Source organism: Anguilla anguilla, chromosome 13 (genome assembly GCF_013347855.1).
Source record: "Anguilla anguilla isolate fAngAng1 chromosome 13, fAngAng1.pri, whole genome shotgun sequence".
Classification (NCBI taxonomy): domain Eukaryota; kingdom Metazoa; phylum Chordata; class Actinopteri; order Anguilliformes; family Anguillidae; genus Anguilla; species Anguilla anguilla.
In genome coordinates this window covers 37,222,735-37,248,672 of record NC_049213.1, presented here as the reverse complement: position 1 = coordinate 37,248,672, position 25,938 = coordinate 37,222,735, and the positions used below count along the sequence as shown (strand labels likewise).

At 42.9% G+C, this 25,938-nt stretch overlaps 4 protein-coding genes across 4 annotated transcripts; all 4 read right to left on the bottom strand.

Annotated features, from left to right (window-relative positions):
- Positions 1–4,591: 4,591 nt before the first annotated feature.
- Positions 4,592–6,564, bottom strand: LOC118211586 (olfactory receptor class A-like protein 1). The gene is made up of 2 exons (XM_035388921.1): positions 6,489–6,564; positions 4,592–5,858 (listed from the first exon to the last, which is right to left on the bottom strand). The coding sequence occupies exon 2, from the start codon at positions 5,839–5,841 to the stop codon at positions 4,888–4,890; it is 954 nt and encodes a 317-aa protein (XP_035244812.1). The 5' UTR covers positions 5,842–5,858; positions 6,489–6,564; the 3' UTR covers positions 4,592–4,887.
- Positions 6,565–9,690: 3,126 nt separating this feature from the next.
- On the bottom strand, positions 9,691–11,607 carry LOC118211425 (olfactory receptor class A-like protein 1). Its single transcript, XM_035388619.1, has 2 exons — positions 11,538–11,607; positions 9,691–10,994 (listed from the first exon to the last, which is right to left on the bottom strand). The coding sequence occupies exon 2, from the start codon at positions 10,975–10,977 to the stop codon at positions 10,030–10,032; it is 948 nt and encodes a 315-aa protein (XP_035244510.1). The 5' UTR covers positions 10,978–10,994; positions 11,538–11,607; the 3' UTR covers positions 9,691–10,029.
- A 5,065-nt stretch (positions 11,608–16,672) lies between these two features.
- On the bottom strand, positions 16,673–17,583 carry LOC118211424 (olfactory receptor class A-like protein 1). Its single transcript, XM_035388618.1, has one exon. The coding sequence runs from the start codon at positions 17,581–17,583 to the stop codon at positions 16,747–16,749; it is 837 nt and encodes a 278-aa protein (XP_035244509.1). The 3' UTR covers positions 16,673–16,746.
- A 2,139-nt stretch (positions 17,584–19,722) lies between these two features.
- Positions 19,723–20,864, bottom strand: LOC118211423 (olfactory receptor class A-like protein 1). Its single transcript, XM_035388617.1, has one exon. It carries the CDS (start codon positions 20,862–20,864, stop codon positions 19,917–19,919), a length of 948 nt encoding a protein of 315 aa, XP_035244508.1. The 3' UTR covers positions 19,723–19,916.
- Positions 20,865–25,938: the final 5,074 nt, after the last annotated feature.

The following is a 25,938-nucleotide window of genomic DNA, read 5'->3' as shown; positions in this document are numbered from 1 at the left end:
CCATTTAGTCGCTGAGTTTGTTAGCTAATGAAGTGATGGTTCTGCTGATTTCACTAGCTCGTTTACGTTAACCAGATACATGACGGTTTCAGAAAATCTCCTAAATATTTTTATATTTTTATATTTTAATATAAAATATATATTTTAAGCCCCTCCTGGGCTTGGGGCGGAGCAGGCCGTGAAGGCCCCTCCTGTGCTCGGGGCGGAGCAGGCCGTGAAGGCCCCTCCTGGGCTCGGGGCGGAGCAGGCCGTGAAGGCCCCGCCTGGGCTCGGGGCGGAGCAGGCCGTGAAGGCCCCTCCTGGGCTCGGGGCGGGGCAGGCCGTGAAGGCCCCTCCTGGGCTCGGGGCGGAGCAGGCCGTGAAGGCCCCTGCCGTCTGGACTGGGCAGGGGACAGGAACACAGACCCCAGCTGTAGGGAACCCGGCTGGGCAGGAGACAGGAATGCGGACCCCAGGAGTAGGGAACCCGGCTGGGCAGCCGGACGGGACCGGCGAGACCCCCGTGGTCCGGGCCCTGGAAAGATTGCCAGTCGAGACCCTTTGAAAGACGCAGGGCCGGGAACCGCTGGCTGGGCAGCTGGAGGTCTGGCCGACCGGGAGGCAGCCCGACCATGGCGCCTCCGTGACCGCCCGCCCCGGGCGCTGGGAAGCTCAAGGGCGAAGGCCTCCCAGTCGCTGGGTGGCGAGTCCTCTGGGTCACTCCACCACCCCGGTGGCATGATAAACAAAACAAAAAAAACCCAGAGGAGAGAAAAATGAAAAAGGGAGAGGGGAAAAAAAAAACCTCTGCTGGGTCCAGCACTGGCTGGATCCTTCTGTTGCGATTGCGTGGGGGGTTCGGACCCAAACGCAGAGGGTGGAAAAAAAATACAAAGACTCTCAAATGAAAGAACAAAGACTTTACTAACCAAGGAACCAAGGGAACACAAAGCCTCGCAGGGCGACCTTCAACAATGAAGGAAAACTACAAAACGCAGGAACAAAAGGAAATCCAGAAAATACAAAAAAACACCAGAAAACCAGGACATGGGCAGGAACACATAGGCAGGTACTTGGGAAGGGGCTTACGCACAAACAATCACACATAACCACAAGGATCCAGCCCCTGAGTCAATGGAGAGGGTAACTTAAATAGAACACACGCTGACGAGACACAGGAGGGCACCATGAACAATCAGGCCACAGAGAGGGAAGGGAAAACAAGACAAGCAGCAACCAATAATAGGACAATTGAAAACAATCATACAATTAACACAGGGGGAGCAGGACACAAAACAGAAGTGCCGCCATCTGGCAGCCCAACAGGGAAAACGCAGACAGGAACACAGGACCATGACATATGGAATATTAATGTGATGTGTTGGCTGTTTTTGTGGCCTTTTAGCTCGCATTTCCCGAAAATTTTTCCCGCCTTATAACTTCATAGTCCCAGCTCATTGGTGAATGGTTTAAATGGAGTGTGCTGTGAAGCTTAGGTAGCAAACAACAAGGCTGAATCCTTCTGACGTAATTTACATAGCAACTTATACACTCAGATCGCTTAATTTCACTCACTGTTGCCAAGCGGAATCAATAACGATTCTGAAAATATATATCTTTTATAGATTTAATTCAGTCTTCTACTGGGACTTTTGCCTTTTATTGAGGGTGTGACAGAAAATTTTGGTGCCACTGACTATAATCAAACGTTTTTCGCAAGTACCATTCAAAGTACATTTTTATGGGTTAGTGCTGTCAGATTGTGCTAGCTACTTCACATTAACATTGTACGGCAATCAATAAAGGCTAACAGCACAGTACCACTTATTTATTGTCACTTCTATCACCACTGTAATGAACTAAAAAAGCGACAAACTACCTTTTCTGTGAGAAATGTATTATGGAGCTTGCACGCATACTCTGCTGGTGACATTCTAAAGCTCTGTTTTGCCGTCCCTACTCTTACGCCTCCAGAAATAGAGAAACTTCATTGTATACTCCTACTGTGATAGTAATAAGATGTTCCTTATGACAGCGCGTGATCTTATGATTGTTCCTATCATTTCTCTAGATACTGTTCTATGTACTATAGGTCCAAGTGGTAGCCCCTTTATGATCCAGACACTCATTTACGCAAACCCATCTTCCACAATTCTTTGCCTGGTGGGTTTTTTTTTACACAACAAACAATGTGAGGTAGTAGCAAGTTGATATTTTACAAGCAATAAGTACACCACGCTGCATAATCAATGGCAAAACTTGATAACTCCAATTTATAAGACATGGGGACATTCAATGACTGTTTCCATGGCCTTCTTCTAGAATACTGATAGGCACTAGGAAACTAATTCACCTGCCATACACTGATCATAGCAGACACTGTGGCCCAGTGTCTCCAGGGCTGGACTTTTTCATGTGCACTTCTGGTACTGGCACTTATGGTTTTGATTTTTAAATCAATCACGTTTTCATCATTTTCATTGTCTGGCCAAGAAAATAATTAAATATTGAAACATGAAGTGTTGCAAAGAGTTTTTACATTAATCTAAATCCTCTTTAGAAAATATTTTGCAGACATGTCATATAGATAATTAAACTGCGTTTAAGAATGTATTGTAAGTTAAAAGGCCCCCCAGACTGTAGACGTGTTCAAGGGGGGCATTGGCCCGCTTTTTTAAGTTTGATTGGCTACCACTGTGGTTCCCCCTTTCAGAGCAGTTCTGATCTTAGCCAATGTAAATGGCTGTTGGATGATTTTCTAGTGCCCCACTTGATTGGTGCCTGCCCTCCAATAAAAAAGACCCTGCTCCAGACCCTCCCCACCCCCCCCCCCCCGGGATAGCATGTTGCACCACAGGTAATTACAAGCTTCCAGCAGTCAGATGTTCTAATTATGAGCTGTGGGAGAACCAGTCAATTTCTCACCTGCTATCTGGATGCCCCCCGAATGTTTCACCGGCCTCTCAGTCCTTTATTTGTTTCATTCTTGAGGCTCATTACTGCTGAGTGGACATCTTTACTGACTCCTTGATCTTTTCAGTTTAGCATCTTCAGTGTACTCATCAATGTGAAAGATTGCCCAGGGAATTTATATGCGTTATGAATACACCAAAGCAATATTGTTGGTTAAATGTCATTAAGCTACTAGGCTAACAGGTAACATGTTCAGTATTTTGTAATACGTACACTTGTGAGAGGAATGAATGTAACCTAATGGAGCACAGAGTGCTAAAACCTGAAAAGAGAATGGGGGGGGTTTAATTTCTTCTGGGTGAGCTGGGTACCAGTGGAACATCACATGACACTGTTTTCCCTGAAGCTGTGCAGGGAGGCATTGTGGGAACAGACATGTGATCTCGGATGCTTGACTATTATACTGTAGAGAACTTTCCAGCAGCACTGAGGAAGACAGAATTGTTCCATATGACATTTTTGACAAGGGTGGCAGGGTTTCCCCCATGAAAATAGTTAGTGAAAGAGGGAGTGCCACAGAGGGTAAGTAGCTGTGGCAAGCTGTGATATTCACTTTGTATAGTCTACTCCTTACATGCGGAAAACATGAAGCCAATTTTCTTAAATAGCACCACCTTGCCATTTTCCCCCTTCCATGAAGAGCCGAGTCAGGTTTGAGTCAGCGATTTTTCTCTGATGTTTGTGGAGGTGCTTGTGAATTCAGCTGAGGTAGATTGTGTCTCTAATAATGCCTGGGGGAAACCCTGGGTCAGCTTTTTCATTTGTTTTATCTGACGCCGGTGCCCATTAATTGACTGCTTTGTTTAAAACTGAGATTTTTTACATTACAGGCATTTAGCAGACGCTCTTATCCAGAGCGACTTACACAACTTTTACATAGCATTTTTTACATTGTATCCATTTATACAGCTGGATATATACCGAAGCAATTTCGGTTAAGTACCTTGCTCAAGGGTACAACGGCTGTGTCCTACCCAGGAATCGAACCTGCGACCTTTCGGTTACAAGCCCAGTTCCTTACCCACTGTGCTACACTCCGTCCTACGGAGATTTGTTTTGTCAGTTTAAGAAATAATGATACAAATGAGAACTGGCATGAGGGGACCAAATTGCGTGCTGGTACAAGATTAGTTTTAATTGGAAAATGCTCTCTGCAATTTTTCTAGTGTGATATGGGATGTCTAAATTAATCCTTACTCACTGAATGATTTTCACAAGAGATATTTGTGTGTACATGGGTCGAACACTAAATCTTGCTATACTGTATTGTATACTGCTAAAAGAAAGCCTGTGTCACACATGTATGGACTAAATGGAAAAGGCTTCACTTTGAAGAATCATTAGGCTACTCTCTTGTACTTCGTGAAAATAATGGAATTTTCAGAGGCGATATTAGTTTAAAATATACGCTCTGAACTCAGCTGAGTTAAAATGAACCCCAAGACTTTTAATTAATTGCACATATATATGAGTTTAAACTTTGAACAAGACTTTAACATGGACAAGGACACAGGATGTAATGATGTATCTGTAACCCTTATCAGTGAGGCTGTAGTGCATGGGCCGTTCGACAGTGAATCAGCTTGTCTGTCCATTTTCATCTGCAATATATTTATTTCATGCACTTAAATTTGAAAATACATTTTCATGTAAATTATTTAGTTACATAAATACATGTGTAGAAGCATGAAAAGAACAGAGAATACACATGAATCCCATAACTATCAAAAATGTTTTCCAATGTGTAGCTGCAAATGGCCAAGTATAAGAGAAAATCACCACATCCTTCTATTAAAACATATTGCTTATTCATTCAAGTGTTATTATGCCTTTTATTGAAATAAACATGGGTCCACAAAAATACCATAGAACACACAAGTATAGGAGACAATCATTCCCTCTCTCTACCTCCCGAAGTTACACTCTTCAATATTCTCATTGTGCTACTGTCGCCCGAGAGGCATTGGGAATGTTTTCTGCTTCCTTGCGTTTGGAGCCACACTGAAAGTAAGTGGCCAGCTTCCTGTTGGTGGCAATGATGAGCACAGGACTAATGGCAGAGTAGCAGGAGGCAAAGAAGATGCGTGTGTCAGAGACAGCTGGGTGCACACGGGAGACAAATAGCGTGTAGATCCACAGCACGTTGTCCAAGCTGAACAGTGCCACATACGTAATCACGAGCAGCAGGACGGCCTGGGAAGCCTCCTCTGTCTTCCGGCCGGCCCCCTGCAGGCCCTGAACCTGCCGACGATGCCGATACAGGACCAGCATCACATAGACTGCTGCTGCCGCCATCAGGCCGACAAAAGCGAAGTCTCGGATGATGTTCACCACACCACTGACCATGTAAGCCATGAGGCCTGGGAACACCACAATGCAGAACTCAAGGTTAAGGGTGAAATCAGGGATGGTGCGATTGGCAGGGAAAGCCTCAGTATAGAGGATGGCGGCGGGGAGGCTGGGGTAGATTATATTGAGCCCATAAAGGAAGACGATTGCATGAGGGAGGTGGCCAGGAAGCCAGCGTTTCAGCAAAGTCCAGCCAGGCATTGACGGGGCAATGACCACACACTGGTAGGAGCTCAGTAGGGAGGTGAAGGTGATGGACATGGCGCGGCTAACGCGGTAGATGAAAATGATTATTTTGCACGCATCGTTGCTGAAGAGCCCTTTAAATCCCAGGGCGCTCAGAGCCTGAGGAATTCCCCGACACACCGTCACCATCAAGTTGGAAAAGACCAGCTGGCTGAGGATGAACTCGTTGTGCGGCATGTGGCCCTGTGTGAGAAATAAACGGCAGAAGAGCAGCAGGGCTGCCAGATTGCTTGGGATTCCCACCACACCCAGAACAATGAAGCCGAATGCTTTCAATGCCAGGCGCACCTCCATCTGCCCCCCAGGTCCGTCTGTGGGGAGAGAATCAGGGTGCATTAAGCAGAGTGTGGCGACTGAGATAGGCAGGCGCCCCACTTCTGATTCAAGGCCTTAGGTTATCACAAAATAATTACAGTGTTGTATATGGAATCAAGAGAAGTTAGAGGAAATTTACAGTCTAATGATTCTGTGTAGAGCTTGTTGTTTTCAGCTCAGCCTTGCATTATTCGTTGATTGTAAATAGTTATTGAAAAATTACAAGTATACACACTGACAAAAATATATACGTATGCATGAAACTTTTTTTTAAACATAAATTTTTTTTTCTCATATTTAATTTTCCATACTTTTCTTCAAAATAGTATCAAAATATGAATTTGGAAACAGTATTACTGGGGATGAAACAATCATCCTTCAACAGTAACCTAATTATAAACATTCTCTTCAGAATTAGAATTACTTGGCATTTAACTGCCATTGACATTTGAATGTCCTGCTTCAGAATATGAAATAATACATTTCATTATGAGAAATATTCATAACAGTTACTGGTTGCATAAAAAATGTATTCCATTGAGTTCTATTCCAAATTATGATTCAGTTGAAATATAATTATTTCTACTTTTCACAGAATCACACTGAAGATTAATGTAATTCCTTACCTTGTGCTGATAAGCAAACTGATGAATTGCTCTCTGAAGCTGGGACCAGTAAATTTATCAATTTTGAATACTCTTGTTCCCACCCTGCAGGGACCAAATTAAAGCTGCTGTAGGCAACTTTCTCAATGGTTGCAAAAAACAACTTGACAATCGTAACACCTGTTGGCCCTGCCCACAGAGGAAGAGACACACCCCCCAACTCCCGGTTCTCCACGCACCTAGTCGTGAACGCGCATCAAATTTTGGCTACGACAACCAGGATTACAGCATTATAGACTGGCAATACAGACACTAATGTCAGCCCCAGGACTCCATGTAAAACAGCGGAATCTTTTTCTTTGTTTCAGAGCTTCCCAATGATAAAATATTTTCCATTTAGTCGCTGAGTTTAGTAGCTAATGAAGTGATGTTATGCTGAATTCACTCGCTAGTTTAAAGTTAACTAGATACCTGATGGTTTCTGATAGCTAAACTCAGCTAAATATTTTTTACATGTGTAAATTGTTGAGCAAGGTTAACCTCTATCCCATGCTAACAGTTACCCGATACACCTAACCCCAATTTAGTATTCTGGTGGATGTTTTACAGTAGGACCTTTCTGACAGCAGATGACTGCAGTAAGGTTCTAGCTAATGTGAACTGTCCAACAGATTATGATAGCTTACCTAGCTAGCCTAGGTCAACCACCTAATTTAACCTATCACACAGATAACATAGCAAACATTTCATACTTCCAAGAACTAGCTGCCGAATGATGTAACGTTATAATAGCTTCCTAGCTACTTCCTTGGCTAAATTCTTTGAAAGTAACTTACTTAATTGGCTGGCAAGCAGAAAGTCCAGGTTCTGTCCGCCTAAAACAATGCAAGCTCCATGTTCACCTTCAACTCCACCCTCTCGCAAAGCTATCTCAACCATCAAATTGTGCTCTGGATGTTCACTCTAGTTTTAGAGAGAGCTCTATCCAATTTTATTTTCTTTTTTTTGCCATAACATAGTGCTGGAGCAGGTCGTTACCTGCCATAGTTGAAACTGTTTCTCATCACATCTGTCTATGTGTACTGTTATGTGAATGCTCCTGGTCAATAATCACTAAATTAACTGGCCTATCATTGATAGTTTGACATTGTTAACCACTTTGCATTGTAAACATAAATTTGAGCTGAATCCCTGATTTTAGAATGCAGATTTGAGGGTATAAACACAGCAACTCTTTCTCTGATTGCTACCAATTAAGAATGACTGTTCCCCCAAGTAAGTAGTTAGTGAAAGAGGAAGTGCCTCAGAGGGTACGTAGTTGTGGCAAGCTGTGATATTCACATGGTATAGTCTACACCAGAGGTTCCCAACCTTTTACAACTTGCGGCCCACACGACCGACCACAAAAGCTTCCGCGGCCTCCCAGTTTACAAGTGCAATTACACGTAATAATAGACACTGAATATCACGGACAGACCTACACAACGTAATACGGCTTCACGCATTGATAACTGTGATTGGGGGAGCTACGGGGGGGGGCTGGGCTAATTAATTTTGATGCAACGAATAATAAAAAAAATAAGAAAACTATTGTTACAGAAAAAAAAAAACATTTAATGATCCCGGGCTAATAGGGTGCTCCTACATAATTTAAATGCGCATTAACCAGTCGCAACGCAATCACTGCTGTTAATTGAGAATGGACACAGTTAATTCACGAGCCAAATCAAGTGGCCAGTGTCCGAGCCCCCCTGTGGGTTCTCTTTCGCAGTGGGTAACATTAATTCCTCCCCAATTGTATGTGGCTTTCCAGTCTTTGCTGTAAGCTGCGCTACATGGTAAGATGCCTCAAAGGCTTTCGTATTTTTGCTTCCCGTACAAACTGATTCAGTCGTTTTTTTTCTGGCTCTTGTATTCTCTGTGTTTGTTTTCAAAAAACTTGATAGGCTTGGACACATACTCGCTATGCTTGGTCTCCAGATGATGCTGTAATTTATTGGGTTTCAAAGCTTCGTGTGATAAGACTTCTGAGCATACAACACATAGCGGTAGATGCTCATTTTCAGTTCCTACGCACATGAAGCCTAGGGCTAGGTACTGACTGCCATATTTCTTTCGTTTTGATGTTTCTTCTCAGTGTCAAACACTGGAGTTGTTTCCTTACTGGTAGATGTACCAGCCTCTGAATCTTTCCTTTTGAGAGACCCTGTTTGTAACCACTTATCCATGATAAATTCCAGTTTTAATAAATTCAAAAAGAGAAGTGTTTTAGCACTGACGGTTTAGCTTGCAGCCTTGCATTCAACTAAAATGCTGGTCAGGTTGATCAAACAATTTTCCAACCGCCAAAAAAAATGACGGCCCCCTGCAGTACGACCCCGGCCCACAGGTTGAAAACCTCTGGTCTGCACCTTACCTGCGGAAAACATGATGCCAATTTTCTTAAGTAGCACTACCTTGCCATTTCCCCCTTCCATGAAGAGCCGAGTGTGAGGTTTTAGTCAGAGATTTTTCTCTGATGTTTGTGGAGGTGCTTGTGAATTCTGCTGAGGTAGATTGTGTCTCTATTAATGCCTGGGGGAAACCCTGGGTCAGCTTTTTCATTTGTTTTATCTGACGCCGGTGCCCATTAATTAACTCCTTTGTTTAAAACTGAGATTTGTGTTGTCAGTTTAATAAATAATGATACAAATGAGAACTGGCATGAGGGGACCAAACTGGGTGCTGGTTCAAGATTAGTCTTAACTGGAAAATGCTCACTGCAATTTTTCTAGTGTGATATGGGATGTCTAAATTAATCCTTACTGATAGAATGATTATCACGAGATATTTGTGTGTACAAGGGTCAAACACTGAATATTGCTATGTACTATGCTGTATACTGCTAAAAACAAGCGTGTATCACGCATTTATAGGAAGCATGGACTGAATGGAAAAGGCTTCAATTTAAAGAATCATTAGGCTACTCTCTTGTACTTCACAAAAATAATGGAATTGTCAGAGGTGATATTAGTTTAAAATATACACCCTGAATTCAGCTCAGTTAAAATGAACCCCAAGGCTTTTAATTATTTGCACATATATATGACTTTAAAATTTGAACAAGACTTGAACATGGACAAGGACACAGGATATAAAGATGCATCTGTAACACCTGTCAGGGAGGCTGTAATGCATGGGCCGTTCGAAAGTGAATCAGCTTGTCTGTCCATTTTCATCTGCAATATATTTATTTCATGCACTTAAATTTGAAAATACATTTTCATATAAATTATTTAGTTGCATAAATACATGTGTAGAAGCGTGAAAAGAACAGAGAATACACATGAATCACATAACTATCAAAAATGTTTTCCAATGTGTAGCTGCAACTGACCAAGTGTAAGAGAAAATCACCACATCCTTCTATTAAAACATATTGCTTATTCATTCAAGTGTTATTATGCCTTTTATTGAAATAAACATGGGGCCACAAAAATACCATAGAACACACAAGTATAGGAGACAATCATTCCCTCTCTCTACCTCCCCAAGTTCCACTCTTCAATATTCTCAAATATTCTCATTGTGCTATTGTTGCCCGAGAGGCATTGGGAATGTTTTCTGCTTCCTTGCGTTTGGAGCCACACTGAAAGTAAGTGGCCAGCTTCCTGTTGGTGGCGATGATGAGCACAGGACTAATGGCAGAGTAGCAGGAGGCAAAGAAGACGCGTGTGTCAGAGACAGCTGGGTGCACACGGGAGACAAATAGCGTGTAGATCCACAGCACGTTGTCCAAGCTGAACAGTGCCACATACGTACTCACGAGCAGCAGGACGGCCTGGGAAGCCTCCTCTGTCTTCCGGCCGGCCCCCTGCAGGCCCTGAACCTGCTGACGGTGCCGATACAGGACCACCATCACGTACACTGCTGCTGCCGCCATCAGGCCAACAAAAGCGAAGTCTCGAATGCTTTTCACCGCGCCACTGGCCACGTAAGTCATGAGGCCTGGGAACACCACAATGCAGAACTCAAGGTTAAGGGTGAAATCAGAGATGGTCCTGTTGGGAGGGAAAGCCTCAGTATAGAGGAGGGTGGTGGAGTAGATGATCATATTGAGCCCGTAGAGGAAGATGATTGCATGGGGGAGGTGGCCGGGTAGCCAGCGTTTCAGCAAGGTCCAGCCAGGCTTCGACGGGGCAATGACCACACACTGGTAGGAGCTCAGCAGGGAGGTGATGGTGATGGACATGGCGCGGCTAACGCGGTAGATGAAGATGATTATTTTGCACGCACCGTTGCTGAAGAGCTCTTCAAATCCCAGGGCGGTCAGAGCCTGAGGAATTCCCCGGCACACCGTCACCATCAAGTTGGAAAAGACCAGCTGGCTGAGGATGAACTCGTTGTGCGGCATGTGGCCCTGTGTGAGAAATAAACGGCAGAAGAGTAGCAGGGCTGCCAGATTGCTTGGGATTCCCACCACACCCAGAACAATGAAGCCGAATGCTTTCAATGCCAGGCGCACCTCCATCTGCCCCCCAGGTCCGTCTGTGGGGAGAGAACAAGGGTGCATTAAGCAGAGTGTGGAGACTGAGATAGGTTGGTGCTCCACTTCAGATTCAAGTTAGAGGAAATTTACAGTCTAATGATTCTGTGTAGAGCTTGTTGTCTTCAGCTCAACCTTGCATTATTAGTTGATTGTAAATAGTATACACAGACACAAATATATATATATATGTATAAAACTAAACTTTTTCCTCATATTTGATTTTCCATACTTTTCTTCAAATAAGTATAAAAATATGAATTTGGAAACAGTATTACTGGGAATAAAATAATCATCCTTCATCAGTAACCTAATTATAAACATTATCTTCAGAATTAGAATTACTTGGCATTTAACTTCCATTGACATTTGAAAGTCCTGCTGCAGAATATGTAATATATTTTATTATGAGAAATGTTCATAATAGTTGCTGGTTGCATTAAAATCTGTATTTCAGTTATTTCTATTCCAAATTATGATTCCATTGAAATATAATTATTTATACTTTTAACTGAATCACACTGAAGAGTAATGTAATTCCTTACCTTGTGCTGATAAGCAAACTGATGAATTGCTCTCTGAAGCTGGGACCAGTAAATTTATCAATTTTGAATACTCTTGTTCCCACCCTGCTGGGACCAAATTAAAGCTGGAGTAGGCAACTTTTCAATGGTTGCAAAAAACATCTTGAAAATCATAACACCTGTTGGCCATGCCCACAGAGGAAGAGACACACCCCCCAACCCCCGTGCTTCTCCACGCACCTAGTTGTGAACGCGCATCAACCTTTAGCTAGGATTACAGCATTCAGAGCTTACCAATAACACAGTAAAATATTTTCCATTTAGTCGCTGAGTTTGTTAGCTAATGAAGTGATGGTTCTGCTGATTTCACTAGCTAGTTTAAGTTAACTAGATACATGACGGTTTCTGAAAGCTAAAATCTAAATATTTTTGACATGTATATTGTTGAGCAAGGTTAACCTCTACCCATGCTAACAGTTACTTGATACACCTAACCCCAATTTGCTATTCTGGTGGATGTTTTACAGTTGGATCTTTCTGACAGCAGATGACTGCAGTAAGGTTCTAGGTAATGTGAACTGTCCAACAGATAATGATAGCTTACCTAGCTAGCCTAGGTCAACCACCTAATTTTACCTATCACACAGATAACATAGCAAACATTTCATACTTCCAAGAACTAGCTGCCGAATGATGTAACGTTGGCTAAATTCTTTGAAAGTAACTTACTTAATTGGCTGGCAAGCAGAAACTCTGGGTTCTGTCCACCTAAAACAATTCAAGCTCCATGTTCGTCTTCAACTCCACCCGCTCGCAAAGCTATCTCAACCATCGAATTGTGCTCTGAGGTTAACTCTAGTTTTAGAGCGCTCTATCCAATTTTATTTTCTTCCTTTTGGCATTACATAGCTCTGGAGCAGGTCGTTGTCTGCCATATTTGAAACTATTTCTCATCACTTCTGGCTATGTGTACTGTTATGTGAATGCTCCAGGTCAGTAATCACTAAATGAACTGGCCTATCACTGATAGTTTCACATTGTACACCACTTTGCTTTGTAAACATAAATTTGAGCTGAATCCCTGGTTTTAGAATGCAGATTTGAGGGTATAAACACAGCGACTCTTTCTCTGATTGCTACCAATTAAGAATGACTGTTCCCTATTATATTTACAAAAAATGTACTATAAATATGTACTATAGCACCAGCTATAGTTGGTCATCATAAACAGGGCTCTAATTATTTGTGAAGCTACAAAAGGAGATGAGGTGAATATATTATGGTTTAATAAACATAATCACTAGTTAAATCAGTGAGAAAATGTGAACTCATTCATTATCTATAGCTGAACACTGGATGGCATATTGGCTAAGGCAAATAAACAAACTAATGCCAGCAGTCATACCTCCATGCACTCTGCTCCTGCTGAATGGCTGAAGTTAAACAGGTGTGGGCTTGGTTAGTACTTGGATGGGAGACCACCAGGGAATACTGAGTTGCTGCTGGAAGTGGTGTTGGTGGGCCAGCAGGGAACAATCTTCCCTCTGGTCAAATAAAGCCAAATGCCCCAGTGCAGTGACAGGGACACTGTGCTGTAGGAGATGCCGTCTTTCGGATGAGATGTTAAACCAAGGTCCTGACTCACCGGTCAGTAAAGGTCCCATGACACTTATCGCTAAGAGTAGGGGTTCCCCGGTGTCCTGGCTAAATCCTAGATCTGGCTCTCATAAAATTGCCACCAAAATCCCCTGATTTAATTGGCTATCTAAATGTTCTCTCCCTCTCCACCTTCGCTAACGTGTGATGAGAGGACAATCAAAACATCTATTTCCGGAAATTAACATAAGTATTGTGATTAAAATATCAGTTTAGGCTTAAATTAACGTATTGTGAACAGCAGTTGTACATATATGGAATATTAATGTGATGTGTTGGCTGTTTTGTGTGGCCTTTTAGCTCGCATTTTCCGAACATTCCATCAAAGATCGGGACTGACAACACCGAAAACCGATAGATTTCACTGAACCTTCGATTGTTTACATTGATGGGGTTCAGAACCAGTGACATCATAATAGCTCTTACTGGTTATTTTACGCACTTATTTATGGCAGTTGGTTCTCTCAGAATTCTGACTGATAGCTAGGACATTATTTTCGCTGGACACTTGATGCATCCCGCCTTATAACTTCATAGTCCCAGCTCATTGGTGAATGGTTTAAATGGAGTGTGCTGTGAAGCTTAGGTAGCAAACAACAAGGCTGAATCCTTCTGACGCAATTTACATAGCAACTTATACGCTCAGATCGCTTAATTTCACTCACTGTGGCCAAGCGGAATCAATAACAATTCTGAAAATATATATCTTTTATAGATTTAATTCAATCTTCTACTGGGACTTTTGCCTTTTATTGAGGGTGTGACAGGAAATTTTGGTGCCACTGACTATAATCAAACGTTTTTCACATTTACCATTTGATTGAGCAAGTACCATTCAAAGTACATTTTTATGGGTTAGTGCTGTCAGATTGTGCTAGCTACTTCACATTAACATTGTACGCCAATCAATAAAGGCTAACAGCACGGTACCACTTAATTATTGTCACTTCTATCACCACTGTAATGAACTAAAAAAGCGACAAACTACCTTTTCTGTGAGAAATATATTATGGAGCTTGCACGCATACACTGCTGGTGACATTCTAAAGCTCTGTTTTGCCGTCCCTACTCTTACGCCTCCAGAAATAGAGAAACTTCATTGTATACTCCTACTGTGATAGTAATAAGATGCTCCTTATGACAGCGCGTGATCTTATGATTGTTCCTATCATTTATCTAGATACTGTTCTACGTACTATAGGTCCAAGCGGTAGTCCCTTTATGATCCAGACACTCATTTACGCAAACCCATCTTCCACAATTCTTTGCCTGGTGGGTTTTTTTTTTTACACAACAAAAAATGTGAGGTAGTAGCAAGTTGATATTTTACAAGCAATAAGTACACCACGCTGAATAATCAATGGCAAAACTTGATAACTCAAATTTATAAGACATGGGGACATTCAATGACTGTTTCCATGGCCTTCTTCTAGAATACTGATAGGCACTAGGAAACTAATTCACCTGCCATACACTGATCATAGCAGACACTGTGGCCCAGTGTCTCCAGGGCTGGACTTTTTCATGTGCACTTCTGGTACTGGCACTTATGGTTTTGATTTTTAAATCAATCACGTTTTCATCATTTTCATTGTCTGGCCAAGAAAATAATTAAATATTGAAACGTGAAGTGTTGCAAAGAGTTTTTACATTGATCTAAATCCTCTTTAGAAAATATTTTGCAGATATGTCATATAGATAATTAAACTGCGTTTAAGAATGTATTGTAAGTTAAAAGGCCCCCCAGACTGTAGACGTGTTCAAGGGGGGCATTGGCCCGCTTTTTGAAGTTTGATTGGCTACCACTGTGGTTCCCCCTTTCAGAGCAGTTCTGATCTTAGCCAATGAAAATGGCTGTTGGATGATTTTCCAGTGCCCTGCTTGACTGGTCCTTGCCCTCCAATAAAAAAGACCCTGCTCCAGCCCCCCCCCCCCCCCCCCCCCATTGGGAAAGCATGTTGCACCACAGGTAATTACAAGCTTCCAGCAGTCAGATGTTCTAATTAGGAGCTGTGGGAGGACCAGTCATTTTCTCACCTGCTATCTGGATGCCCCCCAAATGTTTCACCGGCCTCTCAGTCCTGTATTTGTTTCATTCTTGAGGCTCATTACTGATGAGTGGACATCTTTACTGACTGCTTGATCTTTTCAGTTTAGCATCTTCAGTGTACTCATGAATGTGAAAGATTGCCCAGGGAATTTATATGCGTTATGAATACACCAAAGCAATATTGTTGGTTAAATGTCATTAAGCTACTTAATACAGGTAACATGTTCAGTATTTTGTAATAAGTACACTTGTGAGATGAATAAATGTAACCTAATGGAGCACAGAGTGCTAAAACCTGAAAAGGGAATGTGGGGGGTTTAATTTCTTCTGGGTGAGCTGGGTACCAGTGGAACATCACATGACACTGTTTTCCCTGAAGCTGTGCAGGGAGGCATTGTGGGAACAGACATGTGATCCCCGATGCTTGACTATTATACTGTAGAGAACTTTCCAGCAGCACTGAGGAAGACAGAATTGTTCCATATGACATTTTTGACAAGGGTGGCAGGGTTTCCCCCATGAAAATAGTTAGTGAAAGAGGAAGTGCCTCAAAGGGTAAGTAGCTGTGGCAAGCTGTGATATTCACTTTGTATAGTCTACACCTTACATGCGGAAAACATGAAGCCAATTTTCTTAAATAGCACCACCTTGCCATTTTCCCCCTTCCATGAAGAGCCGAGTCTGAGGTTTGAGTCAGCGATTTTTCTCTGATGTGTGTGGAGGTGCTTGTAATTTCAGCCGAGGTAGATTGTGTCTCTACTAATGCCTGGGGGAAACCCTGGTTCAGCTTTTTCCTTTGTTTTATCTGATGCCGGTGCCCATTAATTGACTGCTTTGTTTAAAACTGAGATTTGTTTTGTCAGTTTAATAAATAATGATACAAATGAGAACTGGCACGAGGGGACCAAATTGGGTGCTGGTACAAGATTAGTTTAAATTGGAAAATGCTCACTGCAATTTTTCTAGTGTGATATGGGATGTCTAAATTAATCCTTACTGATAGAATGATTATCACGAGATATTTGTGTGTACAAGGGTCGAACACTGAATATTGCTATACTATACTGTATACTGCTAAAAGCAAGCCTGTGTCATGGACAAGGACACAGGATGTAATGATGTATCTGTAACAGTAGTGCTGTAGTGCATGGGCCGTTCGAAAGTGATTCAACTTGTCTGTCCATTTTCATCTGAAATATATTTATTTCATGCACTTAAATTTGAAAATACATTTTCATATAAATTATTTAGTTACATAAATACATGTGTAGAAGCATGAAAAGAACAGAGAATACACATGAATCACATAACTATCAAAAATGTTTTCCAATGTGTAGCTGCAACTGGCCAAGTATAAGAGAAAATCACCACATCCTTCTATTAAAACATATTGCTTATTCATTCAAGTGTTATTATGCCTTTTATTGAAATAAACATGGGTCCACAAAAATAACATAGAACACACAAGTATAGGAGACAATCATTCCCTCTCTCTACCTCCCCAAGTTCCACTCTTCAATATTCTCATTGTGCTACTGTCGCCCGAGAGGCATTGGGAATGTTTTCTGCTTTTTTGCGTTTGGAGCCACACTGAAAGTAAGTGGCCAGCTTCCTGTTGGTGGCAATGATGAGCACAGGACTAATGGCAGAGTAGCAGGAGGCAAAGAAGACACGTGTGTCAGAGACAGCTGGGTGAACACGGGAGACAAATAGTGTGTAGATCCACAGCACGTTGTCCAAGCTGAACAGTGCCACATACGTAATCACGAGCAGCAGGACGGCCTGGGAAGCCTCCTCCGTCTTCCGGCCGGCCCCCTGCAGGCCCTGAACCTGCTTACGATGCCGATACAGGACCAGCATCACGTAGACAGCAGCCGCCGCCATCAGGCCAACAAAAGCGAAGTCTCGGATGATGTTCACCACACCACTGACCACGTAAGCCATGAGGCCTGGGAACACCACAATGCAGAACTCAAGGTTAAGGGTGAAATCAGGGATGGTGCGGTTGGCAGGGAAAGCCTGGGTATAGAGGAAGGCGGTGGGGGCGTTGGGGTAGATTATATTGAGTCCGTAGAGGAAGACAATTGCATGAGGGAGGTGGCCAGGAAGCCAGCGTTTCAGCAAGGTCCAGCCAGGCATCGACGGGGCAATGACCACACACTGGTAGAAGCTCAGCAGGGAGGTGATGGTGATGGACATGGCGCGGCTAACGCGGTAAATAAAGATGATTATTTTGCACGCACCGTTGCTGAAGATACCTTCAAAGCCCAGGGCGGTCAGAGCCTGAGGAATTCCCCGGCACAGAGTCACCATCAAGTTGGAAAAGATCAGCTGGCTGAGGATGAACTCGTTGTGCGGCATGTGGCCCTGTGTGAGAAATAAACGGCAGAAGAGCAGCAGGGCTGCCAGATTGCTTGGGATTCCCACCACACCCAGAGCAATGAAGCCGAATGCTTTCAATGCCAGGCGCACCTCCATCTGCCCCCCAGGTCCGTCTGAGGGGAGAGAACAAGGGTGCACTGAGCAGAGCGTGGTGACTGAGATAGGCAGGCGCCCCACTTCTGATTCAAGGCCTTAAGTTATCAATAAATAATTACAATGTTGTATATGGAATCAAGAGAAATTAGAGGAAATTTACAGTCTAATGATTCTGTGTAGAGCTTGTTTTCAGCTCAGCCTTGCATTATTGATTGATTGTAAATAGTTATTGAAAAATTACAAGTATACACACAGACAAAAATATATATGTATGTATAAAACAATTTTTTTCTCATATTTGATTTTCCATACTTTTCTTCAAATAAGTATCAAAATATGAATTTGGAAACAATATTACTGGGAATAAAATAATCATCCTTCAACAGTAACCTAATTATAAACATTCTCTTCAGAATCAGAATTACTTGGCATTTAACTGCCATTGACATTTGAATGTCCTGCTGCAGAATATGAAATAATACATTTCATTATGAGAAATATTCATAACAGTAACTGGTTGCATAAAAATGTATTCCAGTGATTTCTATTCCTAATTATGATTCAGTTGAAATATAATTATTTCTACTTTTCACAGAATCACACTGAAGATTAATGTAATTCCTTACCTTGTGCTGATAAGCAAACTGACGAATTCCTCTTTGAAGCTAGGACCAGTAAATTTATCAATTTTGAATACTCTTGTTCCCACCCTGCAGGGACCAAATTAAAGCTGCTGTAGGCAACTTTCTCAATGGTTGCAAAAAACAACTTGACAATCGTAACACCTGTTGGCCCTGCCCACAGAGGAAGAGACACACCCCCCAACTCCCGGTTCTCCACGCACCTAGTCGTGAACGTGCATCAAATTTTGGCTACGACAACCAGGATTACAGCATTATAGACTGGCAATACAGACACTAATGTCAGCCCCAGGACTCCATGTAAAACAGCGGAATCTTTTTCTTCGTTTCAGAGCTTGCCGATGATAAAATATTTTACATTTTGTCACTGAGTTTAGTAGCTAATGAAGTAATGTTATGCTGAATTCTAACTAGATACCTGATGGTTTCTGATACCTAAACTCAGCTAAATATTTTTTACATGTGTAAATTGTTGAGCAAGGTTAACCTCTATCCCATGTTAACAGTTACCCGATGCACCTAACCCCAATTTGGTATTCTGGTGGATGTTTTCCAGTAGGACCTTTCTGACAGCAGATAACTGCAGTAAGGTTCTAGCTAATGTGAACTGTCCAACAGATTACGATACCTTACCTAGCTAGCCTAGGTCAACCACCTAATTTAACCTATCACACAGATAACATAGCAAACATTTCATACGTCCAAGAACTAGCTGCCGAATGATGTAACGTTATAATTGCATCCTAGCTACTTCCTTGGCTAAATTCTTTGAAAGTAACTTATTTAATTGGCTGGCAAGCAGAAAGTCCAGGTTCTGTCCACCTAAAACAATGCAAGCTCCATGTTCACCTTCAACTCCACCCTCAAGGGTCAAACACTGAATATTGCTATGTACTATACTGTATACTGCTAAAAACAAGCGTGTATCACGCATTTATAGGAAGCATGGACTGAATGGAAAAGGCTTCAATTTGAAGAATCATTAGGCTACTCTCTTGTACTTCACGAAAATAATGGAATTGTGAGAGGTGATATTAGTTTAAAATATACACCCTGAATTCAGCTCAGTTAAAATGAACCCGAAGGCTTTTAATTATTTGCACATATATATGACTTTAAAATTTGAACAAGACTTTAACATGGACAAGGACACAGGATGTAATGATGTATCTGTAACACTTATCAGTGAAGCTGTAATGCATGGGCCGTTCGAAAGTGAATCAGCTTGTCTGTCCATTTTCATCTGGAATATATTTATGTCATGCACTTAAATTTGAAAATACATTTTCATATAAATTATTTAGTTACATAAATACATGTGTAGAAGCATGAAAAGAATAGAGAATACACAAATCACATAACTATCAATAATGTTTTCCAATGTGTAGCTGCAACTGGCCAAGTATAAGAGAAAATCACCACATCCTTCTATTAAAACATATTGCTTATTCATTCAAGTGTTATTATGCCTTTTATTGAAATAAACATGGGGCCACAAAAATACCATAGAACACACAAGTATAGGAGACAATCATTCCCTCTCTCTACCTCCCCAAGTTCCACTCTTCAATATTCTCATTGTGCTATTGTTGCCCGAGAGGCATTGGGAATGTTTTCTGCTTCCTTGCGTTTGGAGCCACACTGAAAGTAAGTGGCAAGCTTCCTGTTGGTGGCAATGATGAGCACAGGACTAATGGCAGAGTAGCAGGAGGCAAAGAAGACACGTGTGTCAGAGACAGCTGGGTGAACACGGGAGACAAATAGCGTGTAGATCCACAGCACGTTGTCCAAGCTGAACAGTGCCACATACGTACTCACGAGCAGCAGGACGGCCTGGGAAGCTTCCTCTGTCTTCCGGCCGGCCCCCTGCAGGCCCTGAACCTGCTGACGGTGCCGATACAGGACCAGCAGCACGTACACTGCCGCTGCCGCCATCAGGCCGACAAAAACAAAGTCTCGAATGATTTGCACCACACCCTTGACCACGTAAGTCATGAGGTCTGGGAACACCACAATGCAGAACTCAAGGTTAAGGGTGAACTCAGAGATGGTCCTGTTGGGACGGAAAGCCTCAGTATAGATGGGGGTGGTGGAGTAGATGATCATATTGAGCCCGTAGAGGAAGACGATTGCATGTGGGAGGTGGCTGGGTAGCCAGCGTTTCAGCAAGGTCCAGCCAGGCGTCGACGGGGCAATGACCACACACTGGTAGGAGCTCAGCAGGGAGGTGGTGGTGATGGACATGGCACGGCTAACGCGGTAGATGAAAATGAGTATTTTGCACGCACCTTTGTTGAAGAGCTCTGCAAAGCCCAGGGCGGTCAGAGCCTGAGGAATTCCCCGGCACGCCGTCACCATCAAGTTGGAAAAGACCAGCTGGCTGAGGATGAACTCGTTGTGCGGCATGTGGCCCTGTGCGAGAAATAAACGGCAGAAGAGCAGCAGGGCTGCCAGGTTTCCTGGGATTCCCACCACACCCAGAACAATGAAGCCGAATGCTTTCAATGCCAGGCGCACCTCCATCTGCCCCCCAGGTCCGTCTGTGGGGAGAGAACAAGGGTGCACTGAGCAGAGCGTGGCGACAGAGAGAGGCAGGCGCCCCACTTCTGATTCAAGGCCTTAGGTTATCACAAAATAATTACAGTGTTGTATATGGAATCAAGAGAAGTTAGACGAAATTTACAGTCTAATGATTCTGTGTAGAGCTTGTTGTTTTCAGCTCAGCCTTGCATTATTCGTTGATTGTAAATAATTATTGAAAAATTACAAGTATACACACAGAATATATATGTATGTATACAACAATTTTTTTTTCTCATATTTGATTTTCCATACTTTTCTTCAAATAAGTATAAAAATATGAATTTGGAAACAGTATTACTGGGAATAAAATAATCATCCTTCATCAGTAACCTAATTATAAACATTATCTTCAGAATTAGAATTATTTGGCATTTAACTTCCATTGACATTTGAAAGTCCTGCTGCAGAATATGTAATATATTTTATTATGAGAAACATTCATAATAGTTTCTGGTTGCATTCAAATATGTATTTCAGTTATTTCTATTCCAAATTATGATTCCATTGAAATATAATTATTTATATTTTTAACTTAATCACACTGAAGAGTAATGTAATTCCTTACCTTGTGCTGATAAGCAAGCTGATGAATTGCTCTCTGAAGCTGGGACCAGTAAATTTATCAATTTTGAATACTCTTGTTCTCGCCCTGCTGGGACCAAATTAAAGCTTCAGTCGGCAACTTTTTCAATGGTTGCAAAAAAAATCTTGAAAATCATAACACCTGTTGGCCCTGCCCACAGAGGAAGAGACACACCCCCTAACCCCCCTGCTTCTCCACGCACCTAGTTGTGAACGCACATCAATCTTTAGCTAGGACAACCAGGATTACAGCATTCAGAGCTTACCAATAACGCAGTAAAATATTTTCCATTTAGTCGCTGAGTTTGTTAGCTAATGAAGTGATGGTTCTGCTGATTTCACTAGCTAGTTTACGTTAACCAGATACATGACGGTTTCAGAAAATCTCCTAAATATTTTTATATTTTTATATTTTAATATAAAATATATATTTTAAGCCCCTCCTGGGCTCGGGGCGGGGCAGGCCGTGAAGGCCCCTCCTGGGCTCGGGGCGGAGCAGGCCGTGAAGGCCCCTCCTGGGCTCGGGGCGGAGCAGGCCGTGAAGGCCCCTCCTGGGCTCGGGGCGGAGCAGGCCGTGAAGGCCCCTCCTGGGCTCGGGGCGGAGCAGGCCGTGAAGGCCCCTCCTGGGCTCGGGGCGGAGCAGGCCGTGAAGGCCCCTCCTGGGCTCGAGGCGGAGCAGGCCGTGAAGGCCCCTGCCGTCTGGACTGGGCAGGGGACAGGAACACAGACCCCAGCTGTAGGGAACCCGGCTGGGCAGGAGACAGGAATGCGGACCCCAGGAGTAGGGAACCCGGCTGGGCAGCCGGACGGGACCGGCGGGACCCCCGTGGTCCGGGCCCTGGAAAGATTGCCAGTCGAGACCCTTTGAAAGACGCAGGGCCGGGAACCGCTGGCTGGGCAGCTGGAGGTCTGGCCGACCGGGAGGCAGCCCGACCATGGCGCCTCCGTGACCGCCCGCCCCGGGCGCTGGGAAGCTCAAGGGCGAAGGCCTCCCAGTCGCTGGGTGGCGAGTCCTCTGGGTCACTCCACCACCCCGGTGGCATGATAAACAAAACAAAAAAAACCCAGGAGAGAAAAATGAAAAAGGGAGAGGGGAAAATAAAAACCTCTGCTGGGTCCAGCACTGGCTGGATCCTTCTGTTGCGATTGCGTGGGGGGTTCGGACCCAAACGCAGAGGGTGGAAAAAAAATACAAAGACTCTCAAATGAAAGAACAAAGACTTTACTAACCAAGGAACCAAGGGAACACAAAGCCTCGCAGGGCGACCTTCAACAATGAAGGAAAACTACAAAACGCAGGAACAAAAGGAAATCCAGAAAATACAAAAAAAACACCAGAAAACCAGGACATGGGCAGGAACACATAGGCAGGTACTTGGGAAGGGGCTTACGCACAAACAATCACATATAACCACAAGGATCGATCCAGCCCCTGAGTCAAGGGAGAGGGAAACTTAAATAGAACACACGCTGACGAGACACAGGAGGGCACCATGAACAATCAGGCCACAGAGAGGGAAGGGAAAACAAGACAAGCAGCAACCAATAATAGGACAATTGAAAACAATCATACAATTAACACAGGGGGAGCAGGACACAAAACAGAAGTGCCGCCATCTGGCAGCCCAACAGGGAAAACGCAGACAGGAACACAGGACCATGACATATGGAATATTAATGTGATGTGTTGGCTGTTTTTGTGGCCTTTTAGCTCGCATTTCCCGAAAATTTTTCCCGCCTTATAACTTCATAGTCCCAGCTCATTGGTGAATGGTTTAAATGGAGTGTGCTGTGAAGCTTAGGTAGCAAACAACAAGGCTGAATCCTTCTGACGTAATTTACATAGCAACTTATACACTCAGATCGCTTAATTTCACTCACTGTTGCCAAGCGGAATCAATAACGATTCTGAAAATATGTATCTTTTATAGATTTAATTCAGTCTTCTACTGGGACTTTTGCCTTTTATTGAGGGTGTGACAGAAAATTTTGGTGCCACTGACTATAATCAAACGTTTTTCGCAAGTACCATTCAAAGTACATTTTTATGGGTTAGTGCTGTCAGATTGTGCTAGCTACTTCACATTAACATTGTACGGCAATCAATAAAGGCTAACAGCACAGTACCACTTATTTATTGTCACTTCTATCACCACTGTAATGAACTAAAAAAGCGACAAACTACCTTTTCTGTGAGAAATGTATTATGAAGCTTGCACGCATACTCTGCTGGTGACATTCTAAAGCTCTGTTTTGCCGTCCCTACTCTTACGCCTCCAGAAATAGAGAAACTTCATTGTATACTCCTACTGTGATAGTAATAAATGTTCCTTATGACAGCGCGTGATCTTATGATTGTTCCTATCATTTCTCTAGATACTGTTCTATGTACTATAGGTCCAAGTGGTAGTCCCTTTATGATCCAGCCACTCATTTACGCAAACCCGTCTTCCACAAGTCTTTGCCTGGTGGGGGTTTTTTTTACACAACAAAAAATGTGAGGTAGTAGCAAGTTCATATTTTACAAGCAATAAGTACACCACACTGCATAATCAATGGCAAAACTTGATAACTCCAATTTATAAGACATGGGGACATTCAATGACTGTTTCCATGGCCTTCTTCTAGAATACTGATAGGCACTAGGAAACTAATTCACCTGCCATACACTGATCATAGCAGACACTGTGGCCCAGTGTCTCAAGGGCTGGACTTTTTCATGTGCACTTCTGGTACTGGCACTTATGGTTTTGATTTTTAAATCAATCACGTTTTCATCATTTTCATTGTCTGGCCAAGAAAATAATTAAATATTGAAACATGAAGTGTTGCAAAGAGTTTTTACATTGATCTAAATCCTCTTTAGAAAATATTTTGCAGATATGTCATATAGATAATTAAACTGCGTTTAAGAATGTATTGTAAGTTAAAAGGCCTCCCAGACTGTAGACGTGTTCAAGGGGGGCATTGGCCCGCTTTTTGAAGTTTGATTGGCTACCACTGTGGTTCCCCCTTTCTGAGCAGGTCTGATCTTAGCCAATGAAAATGGCTGTTGGATGATTTTCTATTGCCCCACTTGATTGGTGCCTGCCCTCCACTAAAAAAGACCCTGCTCCAGACCCTCCCCACCCCCCCCCCCCCCCTTGGGATAGCATGTTGCACCACAGGTAATTACAAGCTTCCAGCAGTCAGATGTTCTAATTATGAGCTGTGGGAGAACCAGTCAATTTCTCACCTGCTATCTGGATGCCCCCCGAATGTTTCACCGGCCTCTCAGTCCTTTATTTGTTTCATTCTTGAGGCTCATTACTGATGAGTGGACATCTTTACTGACTCCTTGATCTTTTCAGTTTAGCATCTTCAGTGTACTCATCAATGTGAAAGATTGCCCAGGGAATTTATATGCGTTATGAATACTCCAAAGCAATATTGTTGGTTAAATGTCATTAAGCTACTTAATACAGGTAAAATGTTCAGTATTTTGTAATACGTACACTTGTGAGAGGAATGAATGTAACCTAATGGAGCACAGAGTGCTAAAACCTGAAAAGAGAATGGGGGGGGGTTTAATTTCTTCTGGGTGAGCTGGGTACCAGTGGAACATCACATGACACTGTTTTCCCTGAAGCTGTGCAGGGAGGCATTGTGGGAACAGACATGTGATCTCGGATGCTTGACTATTATACTGTAGAGAACTTTCCAGCAGCACTGAGGAAGACAGAATTGTTCCATATGACATTTTTGACAAGGGTGGCAGGGTTTCCCCCATGAAAATAGTTAGTGAAAGAGGGAGTGCCACAGAGGGTAAGTAGCTGTGGCAAGCTGTGATATTCACTTTGTATAGTCTACTCCTTACATGCGGAAAACATGAAGCCAATTTTCTTAAATAGCACCACCTTGCCATTTTCCCCCTTCCATGAAGAGCCGAGTCTGAGGTTTGAGTCAGCGATTTTTCTCTGATGTTTGTGGAGGTGCTTGTGAATTCAGCTGAGGTAGATTGTGTCTCTAATAATGCCTGGGGGAAACCCTGGGTCAGCTTTTTCATTTGTTTTATCTGACGCCGGTGCCCATTAATTGACTGCTTTGTTTAAAACTGAGATTTTTTACATTACAGGCATTTAGCAGACGCTCTTATCCAGAGCGACTTACACAACTTTTACATAGCATTTTTTACATTGTATCCATTTATACAGCTGGATATATACCGAAGCAATTTCGGTTAAGTACCTTGCTCAAGGGTACAACGGCTGTGTCCTACCCAGGAATCGAACCTGCGACCTTTCGGTTACAAGCCCAGTTCCTTACCCACTGTGCTACACTCCGTCCTACGGAGATTTGTTTTGTCAGTTTAAGAAATAATGATACAAATGAGAACTGGCATGAGGGGACCAAATTGCGTGCTGGTACAAGATTAGTTTTAATTGGAAAATGC

Excerpts from the sequence above, each read along its gene's own strand:
- LOC118211425 (XM_035388619.1), bottom strand. The coding sequence starts at position 10,977 with ATGGAGGTGCGCCTGGCATTGAAAGCATTCGGCTTCATTGTTCTGGGT.
- LOC118211586 (XM_035388921.1), bottom strand. The coding sequence starts at position 5,841 with ATGGAGGTGCGCCTGGCATTGAAAGCATTCGGCTTCATTGTTCTGGGT.
- LOC118211423 (XM_035388617.1), bottom strand. The coding sequence starts at position 20,864 with ATGGAGGTGCGCCTGGCATTGAAAGCATTCGGCTTCATTGTTCTGGGT.
- LOC118211424 (XM_035388618.1), bottom strand. The coding sequence starts at position 17,583 with ATGCCGCACAACGAGTTCATCCTCAGCCAGCTGATCTTTTCCAACTTG.